The 23,363-nt window shown below is 47.2% G+C and overlaps 1 protein-coding gene across 2 annotated transcripts; it reads right to left on the minus strand.

Moving 5' to 3' along the window:
* Nucleotides 1-682: 682 nt before the first annotated feature.
* MYL4 (myosin light chain 4) lies at nucleotides 683-13,592 on the minus strand. Of its 2 annotated transcripts, none has more exons than XM_027080409.1 (8): nucleotides 12,934-13,592; nucleotides 11,913-12,069; nucleotides 8,819-8,846; nucleotides 4,056-4,205; nucleotides 2,431-2,604; nucleotides 1,868-1,945; nucleotides 1,277-1,321; nucleotides 683-850 (listed from the first exon to the last, which is right to left on the minus strand). In XM_027080409.1, the coding sequence occupies exons 1-7, from the start codon at nucleotides 12,966-12,968 to the stop codon at nucleotides 1,293-1,295; spliced, it is 651 nt and encodes a 216-aa protein (XP_026936210.1). In that variant the 5' UTR covers nucleotides 12,969-13,592; the 3' UTR covers nucleotides 683-850; nucleotides 1,277-1,292. The 2 variants fall into 2 exon arrangements, with proteins under 2 accessions (XP_026936210.1, XP_026936211.1); XM_027080410.1 differs by lacking the exon at nucleotides 12,934-13,592 and adding an exon at nucleotides 12,384-12,502.
* Between the last annotated feature and the right edge of the window lie 9,771 nt (nucleotides 13,593-23,363).

Genomic DNA, 23,363 nt, shown 5'->3' on the forward strand with positions numbered 1-23,363 from the left:
CAATATTGTGTTAGTTTCAGGTGTACAGCAAAGTGATTCTGTTATACATATATGTGTATCTATTCTTTTTCAAACTCTTTTCCCATTTAGGTTGTTACATAATATTGAGCAGAGTTCCCTGTGCTGTACAGTAGGTCCTTGTTGGTTATCCTTTTTTTTTTTTTTTTTGGCTGAGCTGCACGGTATGCAGAATATCCTAGTTCACTAGGGATCGAACCCGCACCCCTTGCAGTGGAAGGGCAGAGTCTTAACCACTGGACCTCCAGGTAAGTCCCTAGTTATCCATTTTAAGTACGGCATTGTGTACATGTCAATCCCAAACTCAACTATCCCTCCCCCCAACCCTTCCCCCTGTTTACCACAATTTTTTTAAAAAGAAGCAGGTGGCTTCTTCCTATTTGTCACCTGGACGGGACATAAGGTGGAGAGTGAGCCTTGGAAGGAAATGAAACTCCTGATTACAGCTCCTCAAACTGCAGGCCCTTCCTGAGCTCTCTGCGCATGGTCTGGCCCTCATGTTTCTAGATCTCTGGGCTCTGGCCCTTGTCCCCCAGCTCCCAGTTACTGCTTATTTCTCTGAGGAATATGCATGAGGCCTCAGGTGACATTATCACACACACTCACAAAAACCCAACTCAACTAGTTAATTCATTTAAGAAAGCAACTCAGAGACTGGTTGGAATCAGGGAACTCGGCACAACCTTGCCGGAGCTGTTTATTTACGGGGACAGCTATGGGCCCATGAGGTCCTCGGGGCTGCGGTGCAGTGGAGAGTCCAGGACTCCAACTCCAGCTCAGTCACTCTGGGCCTCTCGTTAACTCACCTGGGCTAAGGCCATGGGCCAGGCACCTGAAAGAAAGCACTAGATGTACAGGGCTCTACCTCACTCTCCATACCCCAGCCCCTGATCACAGACCCCAGCCCTACCAGGACGGCACCAAGCCTGGGCAGGAGGGCGCAGGGGGTGGTCAGGGAAGGGAGAAAAGAGGAACAGGGTCAAGGGCACCTGGTACCTGGCTCCTCACACACAGGAGCCTATACAGGAGGCCCCTCCTGAGGGAATGGTCTTGCCTTGAGAGACCCCAGAAGAGGCAGGAGGATGTGACTGATGAAGGTCAAGGTCAGGTGCAAAGACCAGGGAGGGCAGGGGGCAGAGCAGGAGGTGACAGGAGCACTTAGAGGGCAGGGGACTGATGGGCGGGGCCAGGCTGTTCTCCGCCCCCTGCAGTGCCCTGTGGGGCCCCAGAAGGACCCCGAAGGAGAGGCTGCACTCACCCTGGAGGGGTCTGCTTCACCCAGACATGATGTGCTTGACAAAGGCTGGGAAAGAAGACGGAAATCAGCCACTGCACTTGGTCCCTCTCAGCCCCTTAAACCTCTTCTCCCTGCTCTATACTGCCTGACCTCAAACCTTCCCAATACCCTTTCTTCAGAGCATGATTCTTTCCCCCATTTAGGGTTGATGGGGAGAAGGTAGAAGGAAGGAAGAGACATAACCACTGCTCTGTGTCCATTCTCTGTGCTGGTACTTGACACAGATGAAATGAGCTACATTATCTCTGCCAATCCCCGCAACCTTGGGACAGGGGCCAGCATCACCCCATTGCTCAGATGAGAAAACCAAGGCTCAGAGAAGGTAAGTGACTTGCTCAAGGTCACACAGCTGGTATATCACAGAGCTATCTCCGAAATCCATGCCCCTTCCATTACACCGTGATGTTCACTCCCAGGAAAGAAAAAGAACAATGTCCACTGGGAGCTCACCAAAGCCCACGGGGTGTGCACGCTCCCTAGCCCCTGCATCTGCTCTGTTCTGCAGCCCAGCCCAGCCCTGCGCGACCGGGGAAGTGCAGCATGAGCCGATACCTTCGTAATTGATGCAGCCATTGGCATCCTCCTGCCCTGCTAACAGCTGCTCCACTTCAGCCTCAGTCATCTTCTCTCCTGGGGTGGGAGACAGTGGGCACTTAATTACAGATGGGCAAAGGAGGCACAGGCCAAACCCAAGCACCCCCTTGAGTCTGATGGCTCAAGACTTCCTGGGTGTAGGAAGTGGCCATACCAAAGCTCCCCCAGAGGCTTTGGAGGGTGGAGCCAAGGGTCTTAAGGTCCTTCCTAGTTCCCAAGGTCTCTCCCTCTGGCTACAGCCACCAGTGGGTGAGCAGACCAGGGCCCCAGTGACTGAGGCAAAGACAAGGACAGGAGCCCTGGGTCCCACCTCTCAGGCCTCACCCCCGCTCAGCCAACCTGCTCTCCTCTCCTTCCCACCCTGCTGAGCAAACCCAGCTGGGGAAGCAAGACAGGCCTGGATCAGGATGTGATCCTCAGGACGCAGGGACCCCCATGTCTCCCCAACATATGCCGCTCGGTCACTTCCCACGCCTCTGTTCCCCCTGTCCTTGGGCTCCACCTCTGCCCAGCTGGCGTACCCAGGGTGGCGAGGACGTGGCGAAGCTCGGCGCCCATGACCGTGCCGTTGCTCTCCTTATCAAACACGCGCAGCCCCTCCACGAAATCCTCGTAGGTGCCCTGCTCCTTGTTGCGGGAGATATGCTGCAGGATGGGCAGGAACGTCTCAAAGTCCAGCATCTTGGTGTTCATCTCTTGCGGCGGGGACAGGGAAGGAAAGGGAATTCGACGTGAGCTCGAGGGAGCAGAGGGTTAGGAGGGGTCTCACCTGGCTCTGCCAGGCTAGCCCGCCCCTGGCAGCACCCAGAGCTCAGCCGCCGCCACTTCTGGGTGGGGCACCCCGTCAGCAATCCTGGAGGGCTCAGAGGCCTGGGAGCCAGGCAGGAGTTGACTCTGGGCACTCTTCTCAGTGAAAGGACAGGAGGGAAGAGGGACCATGACTCCACCCAGACCTCTGAGCTCCAGGTGGCCAGTGGGGCAGGGAGCTGAGGTGGCAGCAGTAGGATTTGAGGGACCCCAAGGGCCACACAGCGCAGGCCTCACATTCACAACTTAGACTTCTGACACGTGACAGACTCCCAGTCACAAGGGTAAACTGACAAAATTGCAAAAAGAAAATTTTGCATAACTCCAAATTTGGGTCCCATCACTAGACCAACAGTGCCTGGAGCAACTCTGAATCAGTTTACTACTAACCAGTAAAATGTGTGATTCTTGTGTGACTAGCACTCTTCTCCCACATTGTCATGTGTTAAAAGCTTTAATTTAATAGAGGTAAACCATTTTTAAATACCTCCAAATGTTGGCATTGCTTTCTTTTATAACCCAGGAACCTCCTACAATGGAAGTGCCCAGATATCTTTCGACCTCTGAGAAGCCCTACTGACACCGGTAGGCTCCTTCCTCTGGTCCTTCTGGCCCACATCCTTCACCCCCAACCAGTGTCTTCACCAGCAAGAGCAGGAGGGGAAGGGGCCAAACCAAGGAAGGGGGTGGAGCCAACATGGGCCCCAGGAAGCCTCCAGCGATGGCCCACCCTGGCTGCGGGCCCCTGCCCAGGCCCGCCTGGCCCTGTCCTCTCAGAAGGACATGTGTGTTAGGGCAGCTGTCAACTTGACTGCCATGGTGACAGGTGACGTTCACAAATGTTGCCACTTGCACCACTTTCTAAACTCTCATTCACCAAAATCTATCAAATACAAACGAGTGAAAGAAGCATCATTATAGAGTTAATCTTGAGTCTGCTCTAATTTATATTAAATGAATAATTTGCAGTCCTCAGTGATCTAACCATCATTAGAAGGAGGACAGCTCAGCGCTGTGACACCTCGACCACAATTTGCTGGTGGGGAAGGGGGGGGGGCGCTGCTCATTATCAGCTTCCCTCCAAGCTTCCCTGCCCCATGTGCCCGGCACCCTCGGTGTCACAGGAAGACACTAAAGAAGCAGAATGTCGTTCCTGCTCCCCAGGAGCTCCCGCCCTCACGGGGAAAACAAGAACAAGCCCAAGAGAGAGGGTCAACTAAGTGCCAGGCGCTTCCAGGTAATTCTAGCAATGGGAGGAGGGTAACCTGGGGAGGGTAGGTTTGTCTTGAAGGGAGAGAGCCCCAGGGGCGGCGGGAGACACCACGAGGCCCACGCTGACCTTCCGGCTTGGGCTTGCCCAGGACGCGCAGCACCTCGGCGTTGGTGGGGTTCTGGCCCAGGGCCCGCAGCACGTCCCCGCACTGCCCGTAGGTGATCTTCAGCTCTCCAGTAGGGGTCCGGTCAAACAATGAAAAGGCCTCTTTGAACTCTGCAGAGAAAAGACTGGCTGCAGCCCCCGGGGCCAAGCGAAGGCGGTGGCTTGGGGCTGATCGTTCTCCACCCGCCCTGTGGTTGAGAAAATATTTCAGTATTTCCCTGCAGCCATCATCCCAGCCGCTCCCTGTAACCCATCCCCACCCCATCTTCTGACAACTAAAGAAGCATGCTGGAGCCCCACGACCTGTTCCAGCGCTGGGCCTGGGATCTCTTCCATTGATCACTTGTCACATCATTTGAAGTCTCCCCTGCCCCCGCCCCTCCCACCCACCCATCCTTCCCTTTGCAGGTGAGGTGGCTGACTGTTGAAAGAGGCAGGGAAGTGAAAAGAGCACTGGCGGAGGAGTCAGGATTCCTGGGTTCTCCTCTTGGCTCTGCCAAGCAGCACCGGGCTGGGTCTCACTTTCTTTGCACACGCGCAGAAAGTAAGGCTCCACCCCGCCCTCCCCTCCCAGTTACTACCAGTGTCAAAGGAGGTGGCAGTGTGTGGAAGCACTTTGCAAAGTGACAAGACCTGTTCAGAAGTCAGCTAATATCAGTACTGCCTGTTCCAGGCTGAGAGGGGCCTCCCAGGCTGGACAAGGTGACCTGGTGGAAACAGTCAGCCCGCCTCAGCTCTACCACTGACCCGTAGGTGGCCTCGGCCAAACTCCTAACTCCCACGGGCCCTCTGTTTCTTAGCTCTAAGTAAGGACACAGTGTCCACCTGTGTGGGCTGCTGGGGGGATTACAAAGCACTCCAAGCATGGTGTCTAGCATGTGGTAAGGGAATCAACACATGGTGGTTATTATTATATTTCCTAGTTCTGGAGCCAGACTCCCAGAAGAAGGTTCCAGGGCAGGTGTCCAAGGGGCAAGGCTGAATGAAGGCACTCCTGGGCCCTTTGCAAAGAACCTTAATTCCTAATCAATTTGGATTCAACCAACTCGTCACTGGGGATAATATGGACTGGGTATGGCATTGAAATTACCTTATGCTACCGGCGACAAAACGGTTTACTAAGCAGATTAACAATATAAACCTAAGAAGAATGTGTGAACTACTTAGGAGAAAAGCTGCTTTTAATCCTCTCTAAGCACTTTAGAAACACTTATTTCCTTTGATGCTGCATACGGATTATTCACAAATCATTCCACATATCAAAGCAGGTTCCCCAAGACATTTACCTGCCACTCTTTATTAGGCTTTGTATGAATTTCAAAGATATAAAGCTGCCTGTCTTTCAAATTACTAACTAATTGAGTTCAAATTCTGTTTCCATTGCTTAGTAGCTGTGTGACCTTGGGCAAGTAAATATTTAACCTCTATAAACCTCTTTTCTTCTATAAATGGCACCTACCTCATAGGGTCCTTAAATTACATTCAAATAAAATACAATAGTGTGCGCATAAAACTTTAACTCTGTGTCTTAACACAGAGTAAATTCTCCACCAATGCTGTTAGTAATCTCTTACTGAGGTTAATCCCAATTTTACCACTTAACTGTGTGATCTTGGCCAAGTCACATAACCTCACTGAACTTTGTCCTCTGTCAAAAGGAATAGCACTGACCTCACAGCTTTGTTAGAACAATTTAATTTTTTTTGAACTTTTAAAGCAATTAGCATGGCTTCTGGCACAAATTCATTGTTCAATAAATATGGCAGTTGAATCTGAACTCAGACTTTTTGATCTTCTAATTCATTCAGAAGAGTGAGGGCAAACTTAATAAAAGTAGGAGTCTCCACTTAAAAGAAGAATGATATTTAATAGAAGGATGGAACAGGGGGGAAATAACAGGAGTAATGACCTATGATTTGAGCACTTACTGTGGGCCAGGCTCTGAGCTGATAACTTTGCATGAATTATCCCGTTCATCTTTACAAAGACTATGCTATAGCTATTATCATCCTCATTTATAGGCCACTGCAGATGTGACTTCCAGCCAACTATTAAGGAAACCAAGTGAGGAGGAGGAGGAGGAGGAAGAGGCCTGCTGCACCAGCTAATGTTCCAGACCGCTGGGAAGGCTGGTATGCACATAAAAACCAAACACTGAAGTCTAGGATAGCTACTAGGAGGAAAAACAAGACCAGTGTGATCTCGAGGTATATGAGAGATGAAGTGCATTGTCCCAGAAGAAACTTCTGAAAGATCTGTAGTAGGGAGCTGCCTGCTAGAGCAGTGAACAATGGTGGTGATCCCTTTCCAGAAGGATATGGAAATATGGGCCAGAGAAGGAAGTCAGGACTTAGAAACTAATTCCTATGAGAAAATAAATAAATAAATAAAAGAAATTGGAGCCATATCACCTGGAGATCACAAAGCTAGGAAGGGATTTGATAACTGTCTTCAAATAGATGGAGGGTATCTAGAAGATGCTGAATAGAGTCACAGAATTTCTGAATTGAAAAGAACCAAATACCCTCACTTTGCAGATAAGAAAATCCAGGTTTAAAGAAGTGACTTGCTCTAAGTCTCATGGCCAATAGTGGCAGATTTAGGGCTAATTTCAAAGTCTCCTGGTTGCAGATAACGTTTTTCCAGCAAAACAGGAGAAAACCATCTTCAGTTTCACCAAAGAGCAAATGAAGAGATAGGAATAAAATTAAAGCAGAAACAATTCCAATCCAACCTAAGGAACAATGCCTTCAAAGTCAGAGGGATGAAAGGCTGGAATGAGTTAGGCCCCAGCCCTGAATATCTTCACAGAGAAAAGAGGCAACCAGCTGTCTCAGTTGGCTTTGACCAGGATTCCCATTTGGGAAATGAAAATTTTTTATCATTAGTTGATTTTCTAGTCCTCATGGGTACCATTGTGTTTGTATATACACTGAGTATATATATATATATTTAACTAAAATGCATTAAAATTTATTTTAAGAATTTCACAGTGCTCCAAACTATTGATGGAAAGTGACTGTCCACAGGGTATTGCAAAAATGGAGTAGGACTCGGTTCACTTGTTTTAAAATGCATCTGCCATCTCTCATGCCCTATTGGTGGGTAACTGGCATCACTTTTTTGGAGGGAAACTTGGCAGTAACTATTAAAATGCACATATCCTTTGACTCATTGCTAGGAAGATCCCCCGGGGAAAGCATTATCTACCCCAACTGGAAACAACCTGAAGTCTATCAATGTGGGCCTGATTGGATTAAAAGGTGCCTCCGTGTGTGAGAATCTATATAACTGTTTAAAAGAATGAGGTAGAACTGTTGGTGTTAAATATAAAAAGATATTTAAATATATTATTAAATAATATGTACTATGTTATACATTGTTCAACCCAAATATATATTAAATAAAAGATGCAGGACAGTATGCACCACATGACTCAATTTGTATAAACTTTACACATACATACATACATACTGGTATAACATTATATGTTTTTTAATCAAAGGATACACAGACCTATTGACAATGATTGTTTTGGGGAGAGGGGATCAGTATGAGAGGAAAGCAAGGGGAAAATAAATATTTTTAATTTTCTTTATTTTTAAGTAGTATATGATTTTTTTTTTTTTACCATGTTCATGGATTCGTTTGATTTTTAACGTATAGTCTGTGCTTAAAATCAAGGGGTTGAATCAGGTGACCTTTCAAGGTCCCTTTCAATTCCTATGATTTTATGTCCAGGAGGCATTTGGTGGGGGAAACAAAGGGATAAGTTGCAATGAAGGTGGATCCCAGCTGTAAAGTAGATATCACTTGATGAAATATTTCATCCTCAAAACACCAGACTCCTACAGAAGAGGGCTGAGGGGCAACAATTAAGTTGGAGGGCAGGAGGTCTCGAGGCTTGTCTTGAAGCTACACTTAAGAATACTTATATTAAGTTGAGAAAACAAATTGTCTTCATCAAAGACGGAGAAGGGCTGATGGAGATCACAGGTGGACTAAGGCACCCTCAAGTCACCGCTGGTCCTGCCACCATTAGCGGGTGAGCATCTTGGCAGACTTCAGGATGCAGGGAGAGGGAGCTGGTAACCTGAGGAGGGCTTTCCAATAACAAACCAGAAATGAGGACTTCTAAATATCTTGGATAGGAGATTATAGAGTGGAGGGAAAAAAGGCATTTTTGCTGTGCATCTATTATGTTCCAGGCAGTCTGGCAGAGTAGTTCAGAACTCAAGTCTGGAATCAGATTGCCTGAGTTAGAATCCTGGCTCCACCACCAACTGTCTGTGTGAGACTGGGCAAGCCACCCAACCTCTCTGTGCCTCAGTTTTATCACCTGTAAAGTGGGGTGGTGACAGTCCCTACCTCACAGGGTTGCGGTGAGAATTAAATAAACTAATCCACGTAAAGTGCTTAAGTAATAACACGTAGTAGGTGAAAGTGAGCAGAGAACACACCTATACTTGCTATTTTGCGTAACTGTTTTCCAGTCACGCCTTTGTGTACCCTGACTCAGATACGGGTTTGCAATGATGAAGATGATGATGTTGATAGTGATGGTGGTGATTGTGATGGTGGTGACAGTGATGATGGTGGTTGTGATGGTGGTGATTATGAGGGTGGTGATGGTGATGATTACTATTATGGTGGTGACAACAACTCCTCCCCAGGAAGTGCAACAGAGAGAGTGTGATGGGATAGGTGGGGTCGCTAGTACTCACCTTCGATCTGGTCAGCAGTGAAGTCTATCTGTGGAGAGAAACACAGAGGAATGAGGGCTGGGACTGCTAAGGCCTTCCAAAGGAAGCAGAAGCGGCTTCCGCAGCAATCGGGTCACCTCCAGCAGACTCTGATGAGGACGGAAGGAGACTACGGGCTGAGAGTCAAGCACCGACCGGCCTCCTGACGACTGGGCCGCAATTGACAGGCTGTCAAATAATGCAGCCTCCAGAGCTCTCTCAGCACCACTTGTTAAGTGATGGCTCCAAATGAGAGGGAAAGAGAAACACTCTGAATAACTCTAGAACCCACACTGACTCCCTATTATAATTCCTTTGGGTCGAATGTAAATTCCATCCCAGCGGCTGTAAACAGCCTTCGCATCCACCCCTTCAGTCTCTCCCCTTTCTACTTGATGCTGGCTTTCAACCCACCTCCTTCAACAGAGCCTTCCCTCACCCCTTCCATCCCAGCCTCTCCTTCGGCACACATCCCTCTCAGGCGGGCCCTGGATGCTTCCTAACTGTTTTCCTGTCATGCCTTTATGTGTACTGTGATTCCTTGAAGCCAGGGTCCCGGCAGCGCAGGGGATTTGCCAGAAAATGTCTGGCATAGAGTAGGCACTCAAAATATATTTGTTGAGAGGAGTAAATTTTGGGTTTTCCCCCCTAAATTCAAATCTGAGTACAGAAGAAGAAGGTGGAAGGCTCTGAAGATGAATGACAATGAACAAGCATTAGTCATTATTTTAACTTAGGATCTTGCATGTTACTTCATGGTCCTTATCTACCACCACCACCCCCTCAAATCCCCTCTCCGCTGGTGGTGGTAACTAATCCTGGAGCATCTTCTCTGTGTGCCACCATTCCCAGTCCTGATTCTGCTGCTCTGTGCCCATCCAAGTCTGACCTTGTTAATGAGGACCACTGGAGGTGGCTGGAACGAGCTAGGAGAGCAGAAGAGGGGTTACACCGTGTTGGGAAGAGAGCTAGCTGTACCCAGGAATGGGTCAGAAAGTTAAAGAAACCCCCTAAATGGGGTAAAGGATGCTTTGAAGGAACCCTCTGGGGAACGGTGCAGTTTGCCTTACTTTGCGATGATTTAAGCCCCAGGATTAAACATGTAAGAGAAATTAGTATAACGACATAACATCTGAATATATGGTGATAACCATACACATTGGGCTTAAGTTTACTTTTGCTTTATTTTTATTTATTTATTTTTTTGCGGTACGCGGGCCTCTCACTGTTGTGGCCTCTCCCGTTGCGGAGCACAGGCTCCGGACGCGCAGGCTCAGCGGCCATGGCTCACGCGCCCAGCCGCTCCGCGGCATGTGGGATCCTCCCGGACCGGGACACGAACCCGTGTCCCCTGCATCGGCAGGTGGACTCCCAACCACTGCACCACCAGGGAAGCCACTTTTGCTCTATTTTTGAGCAAAGAATCTTCTAAGCAAAGGAACTGGGTAAAGTATAATAATAGTGAAAATAGTCTTCATGAAAAATACCTAATTTTTTTTTCTGCTTTAAAGCAATTTCAACAACCCCCAGAACTGGAAAATCCAGACATGGAAAAGAGAATTGCAACCAGATGTGAGCAACTGGGGAAGGTGGGTGGACGGAGGGAAGTGATAGGCCAAAGAGAAGGAACTCGGATGATAGCACTAGGCAGCTCTTGTCCAGTCTAGGCTGTCCCACGGGAACAGTGCGTTATCAGAACAAATCAGAAATCCAGGTTTCCTGAAGGGGGAGATTGTCAGCTTTTCTTGCTAGGCTTTGTCCAGAGAGGGAGCGATGTATGACCTAGAAAACCTTCAGGTACTTTCAAGGTCTTACCCTGTGCCTCAGTTTCCCCAGAGTGTCCCATCTCTTGGCCAAGCCAGTTCTGCTTAAATTCCGCCCCTTGTAGGGACTACCATAGATCAACCCCAGGGTTCTGGGCACGGTGGCAGGGTCTCCCAGGGCTGTGGGTACTAGGAAGTATCCTGAGAGGGCCAGGGAGGGTCATCCAGTTAGAGCTCTGGGGGCTAGTTTCTCTTCCTCTTTGTCACAGAACCAGGTCCTGAGCTCTAATTTTGATCTGATTCCTCACCACCCCCAGCCCTGCCCTGAGGCTGATATACCCAAGAGCCCACCACTCCCAACCTGCTATTAATAGCCCTTCATACCAGTAGCCACTTGACCTCTTACATTCTGGTGCCAAAGCTTAAAACTGCTTCAGTCTCCAGAGGCCTCTGACCCCCTCCTTCATTGGCCCATCCCCTCCCCATGCCATTCCTTAAGCAGCTGGGCCAGATAGCTGAGAGGCCTAAAATGACTGAGTCAGCGGGCAGGGTCTACACCAGCTCCAAGGAGAGGAGCCTTTCAGGGTGAGGGGAGCGTGGTGGGGCAGAGAGGGAATAGGGCTGTGGCGGCAGAAGGAGCCTGGCCCAGCTCCTACACCAGGTTAGAGGGAGGGTCTCGGCCTGGGCTAGGCTAGGCCACTGCGTGCTCCAGATAGGAGCCCAGGCTAAGGGCACAGAAGGAGGGGTCCACCTGGGTGGGGAAGAGGAGAGAGAAGCAGGCTCTTCTCATCTTATCTAGGGCCTCCCTGCCCTCACCACCCACCCAGTGCAAGAGTCTTTGCATGTGAAGCCTTTCCCAGACCCCCGCAACCAGGGAGCAGTGCTCCCTCGCTCTTTCTATCACCTACTCCAAGTTACACTGGAAGTTATCATTCTGTGTCTGTTCTCCATAAGATATCACACAGTCTTTTTTACTTCACTATGGTGGTCCCCACAGTGCCTTAAAGAAAGTTTAGATGGTTGGTTGGTTGTACCGCCCTGCCATTCCCAACTTTGCTGGGCAAATTTGGGATGACAGAGCAGGGCTTCCTCAGACAGAGCAGAAACCTGTTCTTGAGGGGAAAAGCCTGCAATCTAAAATAGCCCTCACCAGCCCCAACACCTGCTCCATGCCCCATGGGACCCTGAGCGGGGGATGGACACTGCAGCCCTCACCCCGGTCCAGCCCCTGTGAAGTAGATCTCTGAGCTCCAGGGCAAAGAGCGTTCTGAATGTCATCCCCACCCCCATCCCAGTGGCTGAGGCTCACTTACCTTTACACTCTTGGGATCAAAGGCAGGTTCCTTGGGAGGCTCGGGAGGTGGGGCCGAGGCCGGGGCTGGGGCTGAGGCTGCCTTGGGCGCTTCCTTCTTAGGCTCAGGCTTCTTGGGAGGCATGTTGTCTCGTTGGGCTCTTCCACAGAGGTGGGACCTAGGAAGGAATCGAGAGATGCGGCACCCAGGGGCTGAGACGGGAGACTGGGCTGCCTCCTGCCCTTTTTATCCTGGGCAGGAGCCCCCACGGAGGGGCTGGGTGATCGCAAGAGCAACTGCTGCTGACTATAAAAGGAAGAAACACCAGCAGGGTACAGCTGACAACTGTGCATTGTCACCAGGTTTGGGGCTACCAGCCCCCTCCCCCTCCCCCTCCCCCCACACCTCACACTCCCCACGACCTCCACCTGTGGGTCAGGCTGACCCCTTCCTGCCAATCGGTGGACACCCAGAGGGGCCAGGGAAACAGACCCTCTCAAAAATGCCAGAGTCCAGCCAGAGAGATGAGCTGACTTGAGCAGTTGATAACCCTCACACAAAGCCCAGGGGAGGGCGAGGCTTTTTTTAGTCCCTCCTGAACAGAGGCAGCCCACTGCACATTCCTTTTAAGCCAAGATCCTTTAAGCTGAGAGCCACTCTGGGGCCTCAGCTCTGCCCTGAGGTTCAACTCTCTGGCCTGGCGCCCTGAAGCAACAGCTGGTCCGGCCAACTCCCACTGTCCCACACCCTCCCAATCTACCGGGTAAAACCCTGCATTTCCCAGAGCAGGCTCCCCGGGAACTCCACAGACCTCAAATCCCTGGGTCCACCCCACAACTTCAATCATCCATTCAACAAATATTGAGCACATAACTTGTGCCGTGGAGCCAGGGTGAGAAGCAGAGAGGTTGGCTGAAAGTCGATGAGACTGAAGGTAAGGAAACTTGGGTCTCGTTTTTATATACTGTACCTCTAACACATTCTGTGCCCCGTGTGTGTGTGTGTGTGTGTGTGTGTGTGTGTGTGTGTGTGCAGTACTTACTGTGTATCGGGCACTGGTAGCTGAGTGCTATTCATACAAAACCTCCTTAAATCTTCACTGCAGTCCTATAAGTAGATATTATTACTCCCATTTTATACATGAGGAGGCTGAGACTAAAACTGGCCAAGTAACAAGGCCACTCAGCTAATTAGCTATAAACTGGGATTAGAACCCAGGTATGTCTGATTCTAAAGTTTGTGCCTGAATCATTGATATTATAATCCTATGGGGGGACACACATATATATTTGTGGGTTCATCAGATAGGTCAGGATGAATACCACTAAAATGTTAACAGGAGACACCCCTAAGGACTCAAAGGGTAAGGACAGGAGGATGACAGCAATTTGCAGTTTTTACTTTTTTCACTTCCTGTATTAACGGAAGTCTTTACAACGAGCATGTACTGTTTTTATTTAAAAAAAAAAAAAGTTGAAAGTCAAAAAAAAATTGTTCAGAAAAACAACAAAAAGCTTATCCACTGCACAGACTTGCTTTGAACTGAATTGTATGGCTCTACATTTCAGAGGATGAAGAGAAATAAAGCTGAGAGAAGCAGAAAAGTCACTTTGCCTTTCTAGGCTCAGTTTCCTCTCCCATAAAGCAAGATTGCTAGGGACTTCCCTGGCCGTCCAGTGGTTAAGACTTCACCTTCCAATGCAGGGAGTGCAGGGTTCCATCCCTGGTGGGCGAACTAAGATCCCACATGCCTCGCAGCCAAAAAAAAACAAAACATAAAACAGAAGCAATATTGTAACAAAGTCAATAAAGACTTAAAAATATACATTAAAAACAAACAAAGAAAACAAGATTGCTAGACCACATAACGCCTGGTGCCCTGGAGCCCACATCTGCCCATTCTCTGGGTTCTCTAAGCACAGGCTCCAGGTCCCACGTCTTTCAGAGCCAAAAGGGCCCTTAGAGATCGTCTCATCCCGTCTGGTGTGACAGGTGAGGAATCTAAGGCCCAGGAGACTTCGGAGCTACGGCGAGACATTCAGTTCTTCACAGGCGGAGCTGCGCCAACTAAGCCCGGCTGCTCGTGTGCGGTGCTCCTACACCACCCTGCCGCTCCTGTACCCTGCACGTGCTCTCACCGCCGGTGAGCAGAGAAGCCTTCAAAGAAAACTGAGGCAGGAAAGGGGGGCAGGTCTTGCCCAAGGGGACCTTAGAGCAAGACCAGGAAGCAAACCCTAGGCCAGTCCCGGTCCTGGGCTGGTCCGGCAGCTCCTTCGCTCTTTTCCCCTCCCCCCTGCCCCTCTCCAGCCTTCTCTTCCCTCCGACTCCTCGTCCCCGCGCTCCCGCGTGCCTCTGCTTGCACCCTTCAGTATTCCCTGGCTGTTCTCTCCCTGACCACCTCCTTCCCCAAGGGGCTTGGGAGCTCAGTTTGTTGGTCATGAGGAAGGAGGAAAAGAGGAAGCCCCGCCTCTCCTCTTTCTCTACCCCCACCCTCATCCCCTTCCTGGTCTAGGTGCAGAGATACCCACACTGTAGAGAGCTGCAGGCCAGAAGCTGCAAGAGCCAGACACTACTAGTCCTGAACGTCAAGCCGCTTCCCCTCTCTGGGCCCCAGCTTCCTCATCTCTAAAGTGAGAGATAGTCAGGAGCTTTCAATGTGTTCGACAGACACTTAAGTCTTCCTTAGCTTGCTTCTGGCTGTCAGAGACACAGAGGGGCCAGGTCTTGGGGCTCTCCCATCCCCTGCCACTTCAAACAGCACCACTCCTAGGTGTTTTATATACTGGAGGTCCCATGGTCATTTCGTAGGAAATAGTTCCATGATTTAAAAGTTCAAAAACAACCAGTGAATGAGATGTTGAATAGAAAAACAAGGTATTCTAATCATTCTGTGAAGAAATATGATCCCCAAAAGCCAGGCAGTTGTAACTCTGTCTTTTCCTTTCTTTTCTTTTTCTTTCTTTCTTCTTTCTCCTCTTTTTTTTTTTTTTTTTTTTAATTCTAAAGCGAAACAAAATATCCAGACTGCTTGGGAGCAGAGCTCTGAGGTTAGAAAACTGGGAGCGCAGAATGGGGCTGGAGGATCTGAAAACGTGGAAAGAGTGTGGACTTTAGAGGCAGACAAGCATAGGTCTGAATCCTGGTTTTGCCATTTCTGAATCTTGGGCCCAGGACCCTCAGGACCTTTAACAGTACACATTTCCTTCTCAAGCTGTTGTGAGATTTGTATGAAGTACTGTTAGCTAGACACCACAGACCATCTCTGGCATATAGGAAACAATCATAGCTGTCAATTTCACTTTGTTTTCTGAGCCAGAGGAAGCTAGAGGTGTGCTCTGGTGTCTCAGGTTTCCTGGAAGGAACACCAGGAGAGGGGCCCACAGGAGGGAGGGACGAGGAAGGTGGCCGTGGCTAACTTGATTGTAAGGTGTGGGTTTAGGAAGGAGAAAGAGGTGGAAGGGAATGGGGGAGGGGAAGGGCAGCAGCTGGGTACCCACAGTGTGAAATATTTGTGGCTCAGAAAGCATGTAACTGGTCCCTGGGGCCTGGCAGCCTGCCTGTCAGCGACACTCAGAAGCGGAACCTGGCTGCCTGAAACCTCAGTGGGGGAGGAGATGCTCCTCAAATCAGTTTCTGATTCTCTTTAAGCAGCCCCAGCTAAAGAAGTAGCTGGTACTTCAGAAGCTACTAGAGGGGAGCTGTGGTTTCCCAGGAGCTGTGTCGAGAATCAAGATACCTGACACTAGCCTTGTTATACTACAACCCACGATGCCCACGGTTCATGAGACCCCCAAGAACTGGAGTCAGAGTTTTCACTTTCTTCTGGTCCTCATTCTGCTTCACGGCCACTGACTTTCACCTTGCAATTTCATCCACCTAGGGTACCCTTCACAGGAGCTAGGGCAGGGTTGACCAATCAGGGCAAAGGCAAGGAAGAGAGACAGAAGGAAGAGGCAGAAGTGTAAAGAGGCAAGCATAGTAGCAGGTACTGGTAGTCTAACTACTGCCTCTGGGGAGGCATCGAGTGGTCCCCAGCCAGAGCTGCTCCAGCCACTTGAATGCTGCCACTGGAAGAACCTCACACTCAGTAGATGGAAAACGCAGAACAGAATTTCACACCAATCAGCTTACACCACATGTCAAATCTGGACAAACGCACAGAAGAGAACTGACATCAGCCCTCCTTTGGGCTGGGCTTCCACACACTCACACATCCTCCTTCCTTCACCTCTAACCATGTAGGGCCTGTGTCCTGCCTGCCTGGGATCAAATGATGCTGACAGTGTGCCTGGCTGTTAATGCTTTCTTCTTGTCACCTCCCCCCGCCTCTTCCAGACAGTGTCTCATAAGCTAGACATCATGGGGCAAAGCCCTGGCCAACACTACATTTATATGTCTCTGTAGAGGACTCTGCCGCAAGGCAGAGGTTAAGAGGGCCCACTCAGGAGTTAAGAGTTCTGGGTTAGAGTCCTGATTGATTTGTCCGTTAGGCAAGCTAGTTAAACTTCTTTCTGTCTCAGTTTTCCCGTCTGTAAAATGGGGCTGCTAATATAACCTCACAGGGTGATTGTAAGGATTAAATGAGTTAATACAGATGCTACACTTAGAGTAGTGTCCAGCACAAAGCAAGTACTCAATCCTTAAGCTTGACTGAACCAGTGTGACTGCTGCTCCCTCTCCCAAGGGCAACTACGAAAGAATTATAAACAGAAAACACCAAGAAATGAAGAAAACTGTGAGATACCCCTTGGGTGAAGGGGGGCCCTGTTTTGAACTGGTGTGGTGTGTGGTAAAGGGGTGGCTTTGGTTTACGGCAGGAGGTGGCCAGGCATGGCTGTGTAATGATAAAAAAAGAAGAGGATCTCTGGGGTTCTCATCTGTCTTTTCCTCCACCAGTGTCTTAGAACAAAGAGTGATGTGCCTGCCATCACCTTCCTGACTCAAACTGCTGATCCAGGTGCTGGTAAGAGTAATCAGGGCACTGAAGACGCACTGTGCTTGTGAGGATCCAATAAAAAATAGGAGGGGAAACCGAACTTCGGACAGTTGTTTCCCCTCCTCGCCCCCTAAACCTCATAGCAGGAGAACTGCAATCTAAGAAGTACTTCCCCTAAGGTTGCTTCTCCCTTGGGAGGTGGGGACAAAAGGTGAAGCCTTGACATGAGGAGTTATTTAGTGAGGTTGGGTCTGACTGACTTGGGAGTTTTGGTGCTTGAGGTTCTCAGTCTTACGGCTCATTCACCCCTGACCCTCACCCCCTGAGCTAAATGGCACTGGTACACATTGTTGAACAGAGCAACCTATGTGTCCATGGGCCAAATAACAAGACAGGTGAAGAACACAGCTAATTCAGATGGATACAACCCACTTGATTACAGATTGTACCTTAAGTAGAAAGATGACAACAGATAGACCAAGATTTTAAAAGTAGCTTAATAAACATGCTTAAAGAAATGAACATATTACCAATACGACACCAGAACAAGAAAACATAAAGAAGAACCAAACAGAAACATCACATATAGAAAATTATAATAGTTGAAATTAAGAGGGACTTCCCTGGTGGCGCAGTGGTTAAGGGTCCGCCTGCCAAACATGGGTTCGATCCCTGGTCCGGGAAGATCCCACATGCCACGGAGCAACTAAGCCCGAGCGCCACAACTGCTGAGCCTGCACTCTGGAGCCCACGAGCCACAACTACTGAGCCCGTGTGCCACAACTACTGAAGCCCACGCACCTAGAGCCTGTGCTCCGCAGCAAGAGAAGCCACCCCAATGAGAAGCCTGCGCACTGCAACGAAGAGTAGCCCCCACTCGCCACAACTAGAGAAAGCCCGTGCACAGCAACGAAGACCCAACGCAGCCAAAAATAAATAAATAAATTTAAAAAGAAATAGTTGAAATAAGAAAAACAACTTTAGTAAAACAAGCAATATGTTAGGTATAAAAATAACTAAAATAGAGCACACAATAGATATGAAAAGTAGCAAACTGGACACAGCTGGGAAACATATTAGGGAATGACAAAAGAGAATGTCTCCAGGAAGGAAAAAAGAAAGGCAAAGAAATAGAAAAGCTGGGACTTCCCTGGTGGTCCAGTGGTAAAGAATTTTCTTTCCAATGCAGGGAACATGTGTTCGATCCCCGGTCGGGGAACTAAGATCCCACGTGCCACGTGGCAACTAAGCCCGTGTGCCACAACTACTGAGCTCGTGCTCCTCAACAAGAGAGCCCACGTGCTGCAAACTAAAGAGCCCATGCACTCTGGAGCCCTCACGCCACAACTAGAGAGAGAAAAAAACCCCACACGGCACAACTAGAGAGAAGCCCGCGCACCACAGTGAAAAGCCCGCACCACAACAAAAGATCCTGCACACCTCAACAAAGACCCCTCATGCTGCAGCTAAGACCTGATGCAACCAAAAAGTAATAATAATAAAGAAAAAATAGAAAAGCTGGGCTTCCCTGGTGGCATAGTGGTTGAGAGTCCACCTGCCGATGCAGGGGACGCGGGTTTGTGCCCCAGTCCGGGAAGATCCCACATGCCGCAGAGCGGCTGCGCCCGTGAGCCATGGCCGCTGAGCCTGCGCGTCCGGAGCCTGTGCTCCACAACAGGAGAGGCCACAACAGTGAGAGGCCCGCGTACCGCAAAAAAAAAAAAAAAAGAAAAGCTAAGAAATATGGGGGATAGAAGGAGTACTGCTTTGTGATTTAGAAGGGCAATCAAGCTAAGTATACATCTGAAAGAAATCTCACATGAATTCATAAGGTACATGAACAGGATGTCTGCAGCATGATTTGTGGTAGCAGGAGTTGGAAGCAATCTGGGTCTCCATCACTGTGAATGCCTGGGTAAGATGCACCATGTACCATGAACGAGTGTGTAGCAGTTAGAAGCAAAGGCTTAGATGCATACACAGAAGAAACATAGTGATAAGTAAGAAACTGAATGAGGTATAAGCCACGATAATATTTCTATAAATTAAAAATATATGCATACAATCTCACTGATATCGTATTGTATATGAACAAGCTAAAATTGAAGCTCCAAGGAAAGAAAATGCTTATTTGCCACTTAGCTGGATACGTACAAGAATTTATGGTAAAATTGAAACTTCTCATAATGCAAATCAATACACATTTTTCTAACATAAACACACAGGATATTTTAATTGTAATCAACAGTCCTATGTCAATTGGCCGCAAAAATGACAAAAAAGTTTAAATGTTTTGCTGGTGTTAATAAATCTTAGAGTTGCTTTCCAATTTATGCAATATCTCTTTGAATTTCATGTTAATAATTCTGATTGACACAAGAATTGGTAAATTTACTTAACTTGCACATAGTTGTGAAACTGACTTGCTTTTGCTTCAAAGTCAAATCAATGAAGCAATTTATAGCACAGGGATATCAGCTCAGTGCTTTGTGACCGCCTGGAGGGGTGGGATAGGGAGGGTGGGAGGGAGGGAGACGCAAGAGGGAAGAGATATGGGAACATATGTATATGTATAACTGATTCACTTTGTTATAAAGCAGAAACTAACACACCATTGTAAAGCAATTATACCCCAATAAAGATGTTAAAAAATAAAATAAAATGAAGCAATTTTTTCAATTTGGATGCAAATATTAAAAGAAAATGATTTTTTTGGTATTTGATTCAGTTACTGGAAAATTTTAAAGTATGTTTGGAACAACTCATATACATGAATCTACTTTTCAACTGTGAATTTTATGAAATCTAAATACAGATCAAATATTTATGATGAAAATTTAGCATTCAAATTGAGATAATGCTATAAGAGTAAAACACACACTGGATTTTGAAGACTTAGGACCAAATAAAAAACAGAATGTAATATATCTCATTAGTAATTTTTTATTGATTACATCTTGAAATAACATTTTGGGTACACTAGGTGGAATAAAATATATTAAAAATCTTAAAATACATGCATACTAGAAACATTACCCGTTATTCAAGAACACATACAAAAGAACACACACACATACACACAAAAGAACACATACAAACAAAAGAAATACACATTAAAAATATCTGATGGTTGCCTAACGTTGTAATGTTGAGCGTTGTTTAGATGGGAAGGGTAATGAGATTAAAGGGAATAAATAAACAATTAAACAAGAGAGGCCTTGCATGAACCATTGATGAAAGAAGGCTATAAATCAAGTAGAGTGATTAACCCAGTCCTCTGTATCTAAGATTCCTTGCCACCAAGGAAGGAGGAAAAAAGCAATGAGTCACCTGAAGTCTGAGACCCTTAAGGCCCAGAGCACCCAAGGTAAAGGCAGAAAAGAAGTAGAAAGGTGTCTAAAATCAAAATTTCAAGGACCATGGTAGCACCAGCTCTCAGAGCACTTAAATCATGTCCTCAAACTTCGTTTCCTTGGCTGTTTTAGTTCAGGTGGAGAGTGCTACATATGCTTGGCCTCATCACTCAACAGTCAGCCTAAATGGTTGAAGCTATTTTCTGTGCTGAGATCAAAGCAGTGCCGCCTGGTGACATATCTGCGAACTGAACTGTGGGAGGAGGATGCTGCAGGGGCCCAACGACAGGTGGGTTAGAGTCCGCCTGAGGACCGAAAACAGAGCGCAGGACAGCTGGTGTTTGGCAAAGCGATTTACAGATGAAAAGCAGCAGAGAGCAAGTTGGAATCCTCACCAGTCATCCAAACTGCATTCTCCCAGACATCCTGACAGCTGCAAGGGGCTTTAGAGACCCAGAGAAAAGGGGGTGACTTGCCCGAGGTCACACTGTGAGTCACGGCAGACCTGGGACAAGAACCCAGGACACTAAGGCGACAGTGGGAGCTGGAATTGCTGATAGGGGTTCCCTCTGGGAGAGGCCTGGCACCCAAGGGAGCATGGAAGCAAGAAGGCATCAATGAAAGAGCTGGCCTGGTGCCTACAGCATGGATGGCTCTCAGTAAGGAGGAGGTGATTCAAACTCCTAGCAGGCACTTGTTCTTAGCATTTGGGGATGTGCTTTCAATGCTAGAGATGATTCTCTTTTCTCGGTTTCCCTTTCCACCAGCTTCTTCTTTTACTTCTTGAATTCTGACTGCCCCCCTAACACTCCATTGGTAACTTGTCTGTGGCTACATCTGTGGTCTTAGATATCTCTAGGCCTTCTCTGCTGTACTTACAACACCAAAGATGTCACTGACCCTCCTCTCCTTTATCTCCTTTATCTACATTACTCTCATTCACTCATTCGACTAACACCTAATGAGCACCCACAGTGTGCAGGTACGTTTACTAAGATGAGTGAGAGGCCTCCGCTGGCCCCAAGGAGCTCACTGTCTGGTGTGGAGGATGCAGATATATAAACAGAGTTTTAATATAATGATAAATAGTCTCACAAAGGTTTTACAAGGTATAACATAACCCCAAAAAGAAAGCATTTCGTTCTACCCGAAAAATCTATATCTCCAGTGCCAGCTTCTTTCTTAAATTGTTCAAGCTTCACATTTTCAATTGACCTTTGGACATTTCTCACCTGAGGCACTTCAAACTCAGTATGTTTTAAACCTAGCTTATCACCTATCTCCCAAATCAAATATTTGTGACACAAAAACAGACCAAGAATAATAACAAAGTCTATTTAAGACCACTATGGTGTATGCTCAAGACTGGAATAAATCAAGTCTGTGTTTAATCCATTGTTGTGCAATTTATTTAGAGAACAATGAAAGTCTCTCTAGAAACTAGAAAAGGGAGAAATAAAGAATCTATTATTTGGTTGGTGTCCTCTCCAAATGATACAGATATTTTTTTCTCTAGCAGTCAGACATATATGTCCCTTCTGAGGATAAGTAGATAATAGCCAGTAAGATCATTCAATTAGCTCTTTTGGTTTGAAGTCTATAGTCACCAAGCTGCCTTCGGGTTAGAATCTTAATGCCCTCAGGAGAAGGAATTGGATAAGAATATTTCTCACTATAAATGAGTAATTCAGAACCATTTCCATTTTCCATCTTTTTTTCAGATTCAACCATCTAGGATCCTACCATAATAGAAATTCAGAGCTGCCTAGACTCCCTAGCAGCCTCTCTGCTGTATTCCTGGTCCCTACTCTCTCCTCCAATTCACACAATCCTCAGCTGTTAGCATAATCTTTCTCACATTCCATTCTCATGAGGTCACTCCCCAGCTCAATCACCAGCAGCAAAATTTGGTCTATTTTATCAGTCTAAAGTCATCAGCCTGGAACCCAAAGCTTATCAACTGTCCCCAACACCATCATTTCAACCAAGTTTATACAGCCTCCGCTCCAAACAAGCTAATTTGCTTACCGTTGATCTCTTTCCCTTTGAGTCTGCATAGCCCTCCTAGCCAAGATGCATCTTCTGATTAGCCTCAACACTTCAGACACTGCCTAGACTTTAAATCCCTCAAGGATGTGTAGGCAAGGCCAGCATGTTCTCTGGGTCCAGAGAGGGGAGTCAAAAAAGCATCAAGTTATGACCAATAAGAGATAAGCTAAGTGGTCAAATCATTCAATCCTCAGATATTCCAAAAATGTTTGTAGATTTATAATATTTTAATATCCCTTCATATTTGTACAGGGCACTGTGCTAGGTGGTGGTGATATCATGGAGAGTCAAAGTCCCTGCCTACAAGGAACTTACAGTAAACAAATATAATTAAAATTACCATACATACTATGAAGGAAAAGAATGACGACTCTGTGAGAGAGAACAATAGGATGGAGCTAATTCGAAAAGATACATGCACCCCAGTGTTCATAGCAGCACTATTTACAATAGCCAAGACATGGACCCTACTTAAGTGTCCATCAACAGATGAATGGATAAAAAGATATGTGTGTATATGTATATATATATAATATATATAAAGGAATATTACTTGGCCATAAAAAAGAATGAAATATTACCATTTGCAGCAACATGGATGGACCTAGAGGATACTAAGTGAAGTAACACAGAGAGACAAATATTATATGATATCACTTATATGTGGAATCTAAAAAATAATACAGATGAATTTATTTACAAAATAGAAACAGACTCACAAGGTGTAGAAAACAAACTTATGGTTATCAAAAGTGAAAGGGGAGGGAAGGGATAAATTAGGAGTATGGGATTAACAGATACACACTACTATATATAAAATAGACAAACAACAAGAATTTACTGTATAGCACAGGGAACTATATTCATTATCTTACAATAACCTACGATGGAAAAGAATCTGGAAAGGGCTTCCCTGGTGGTGCAGTGGTTAAGAATCCACCTGCCAATGCAGGGGACACAGGTCCAAGCCCTGGTCCAGGAAGATCCCACATGCTGAGGAGTAACTAAGCCTGTGCACCACAACTACTGAGCCTGAGCTCTAGAGCCCATGAGCCACAGCTACTGAAGCCCGCATGCCTAGAGCCCAGGCTCTGCAACAAGAGAAGCCACCACAATAAGACCGCATACCACAAC

Source organism: Aethalodelphis obliquidens, unplaced genomic scaffold (assembly GCF_003676395.1).
Source record: "Aethalodelphis obliquidens isolate GAN/ISIS:26980383/991018 unplaced genomic scaffold, ASM367639v1 scaffold44, whole genome shotgun sequence".
In the NCBI taxonomy this organism is placed as follows: Eukaryota; Metazoa; Chordata; class Mammalia; order Artiodactyla; family Delphinidae; genus Aethalodelphis; species Aethalodelphis obliquidens.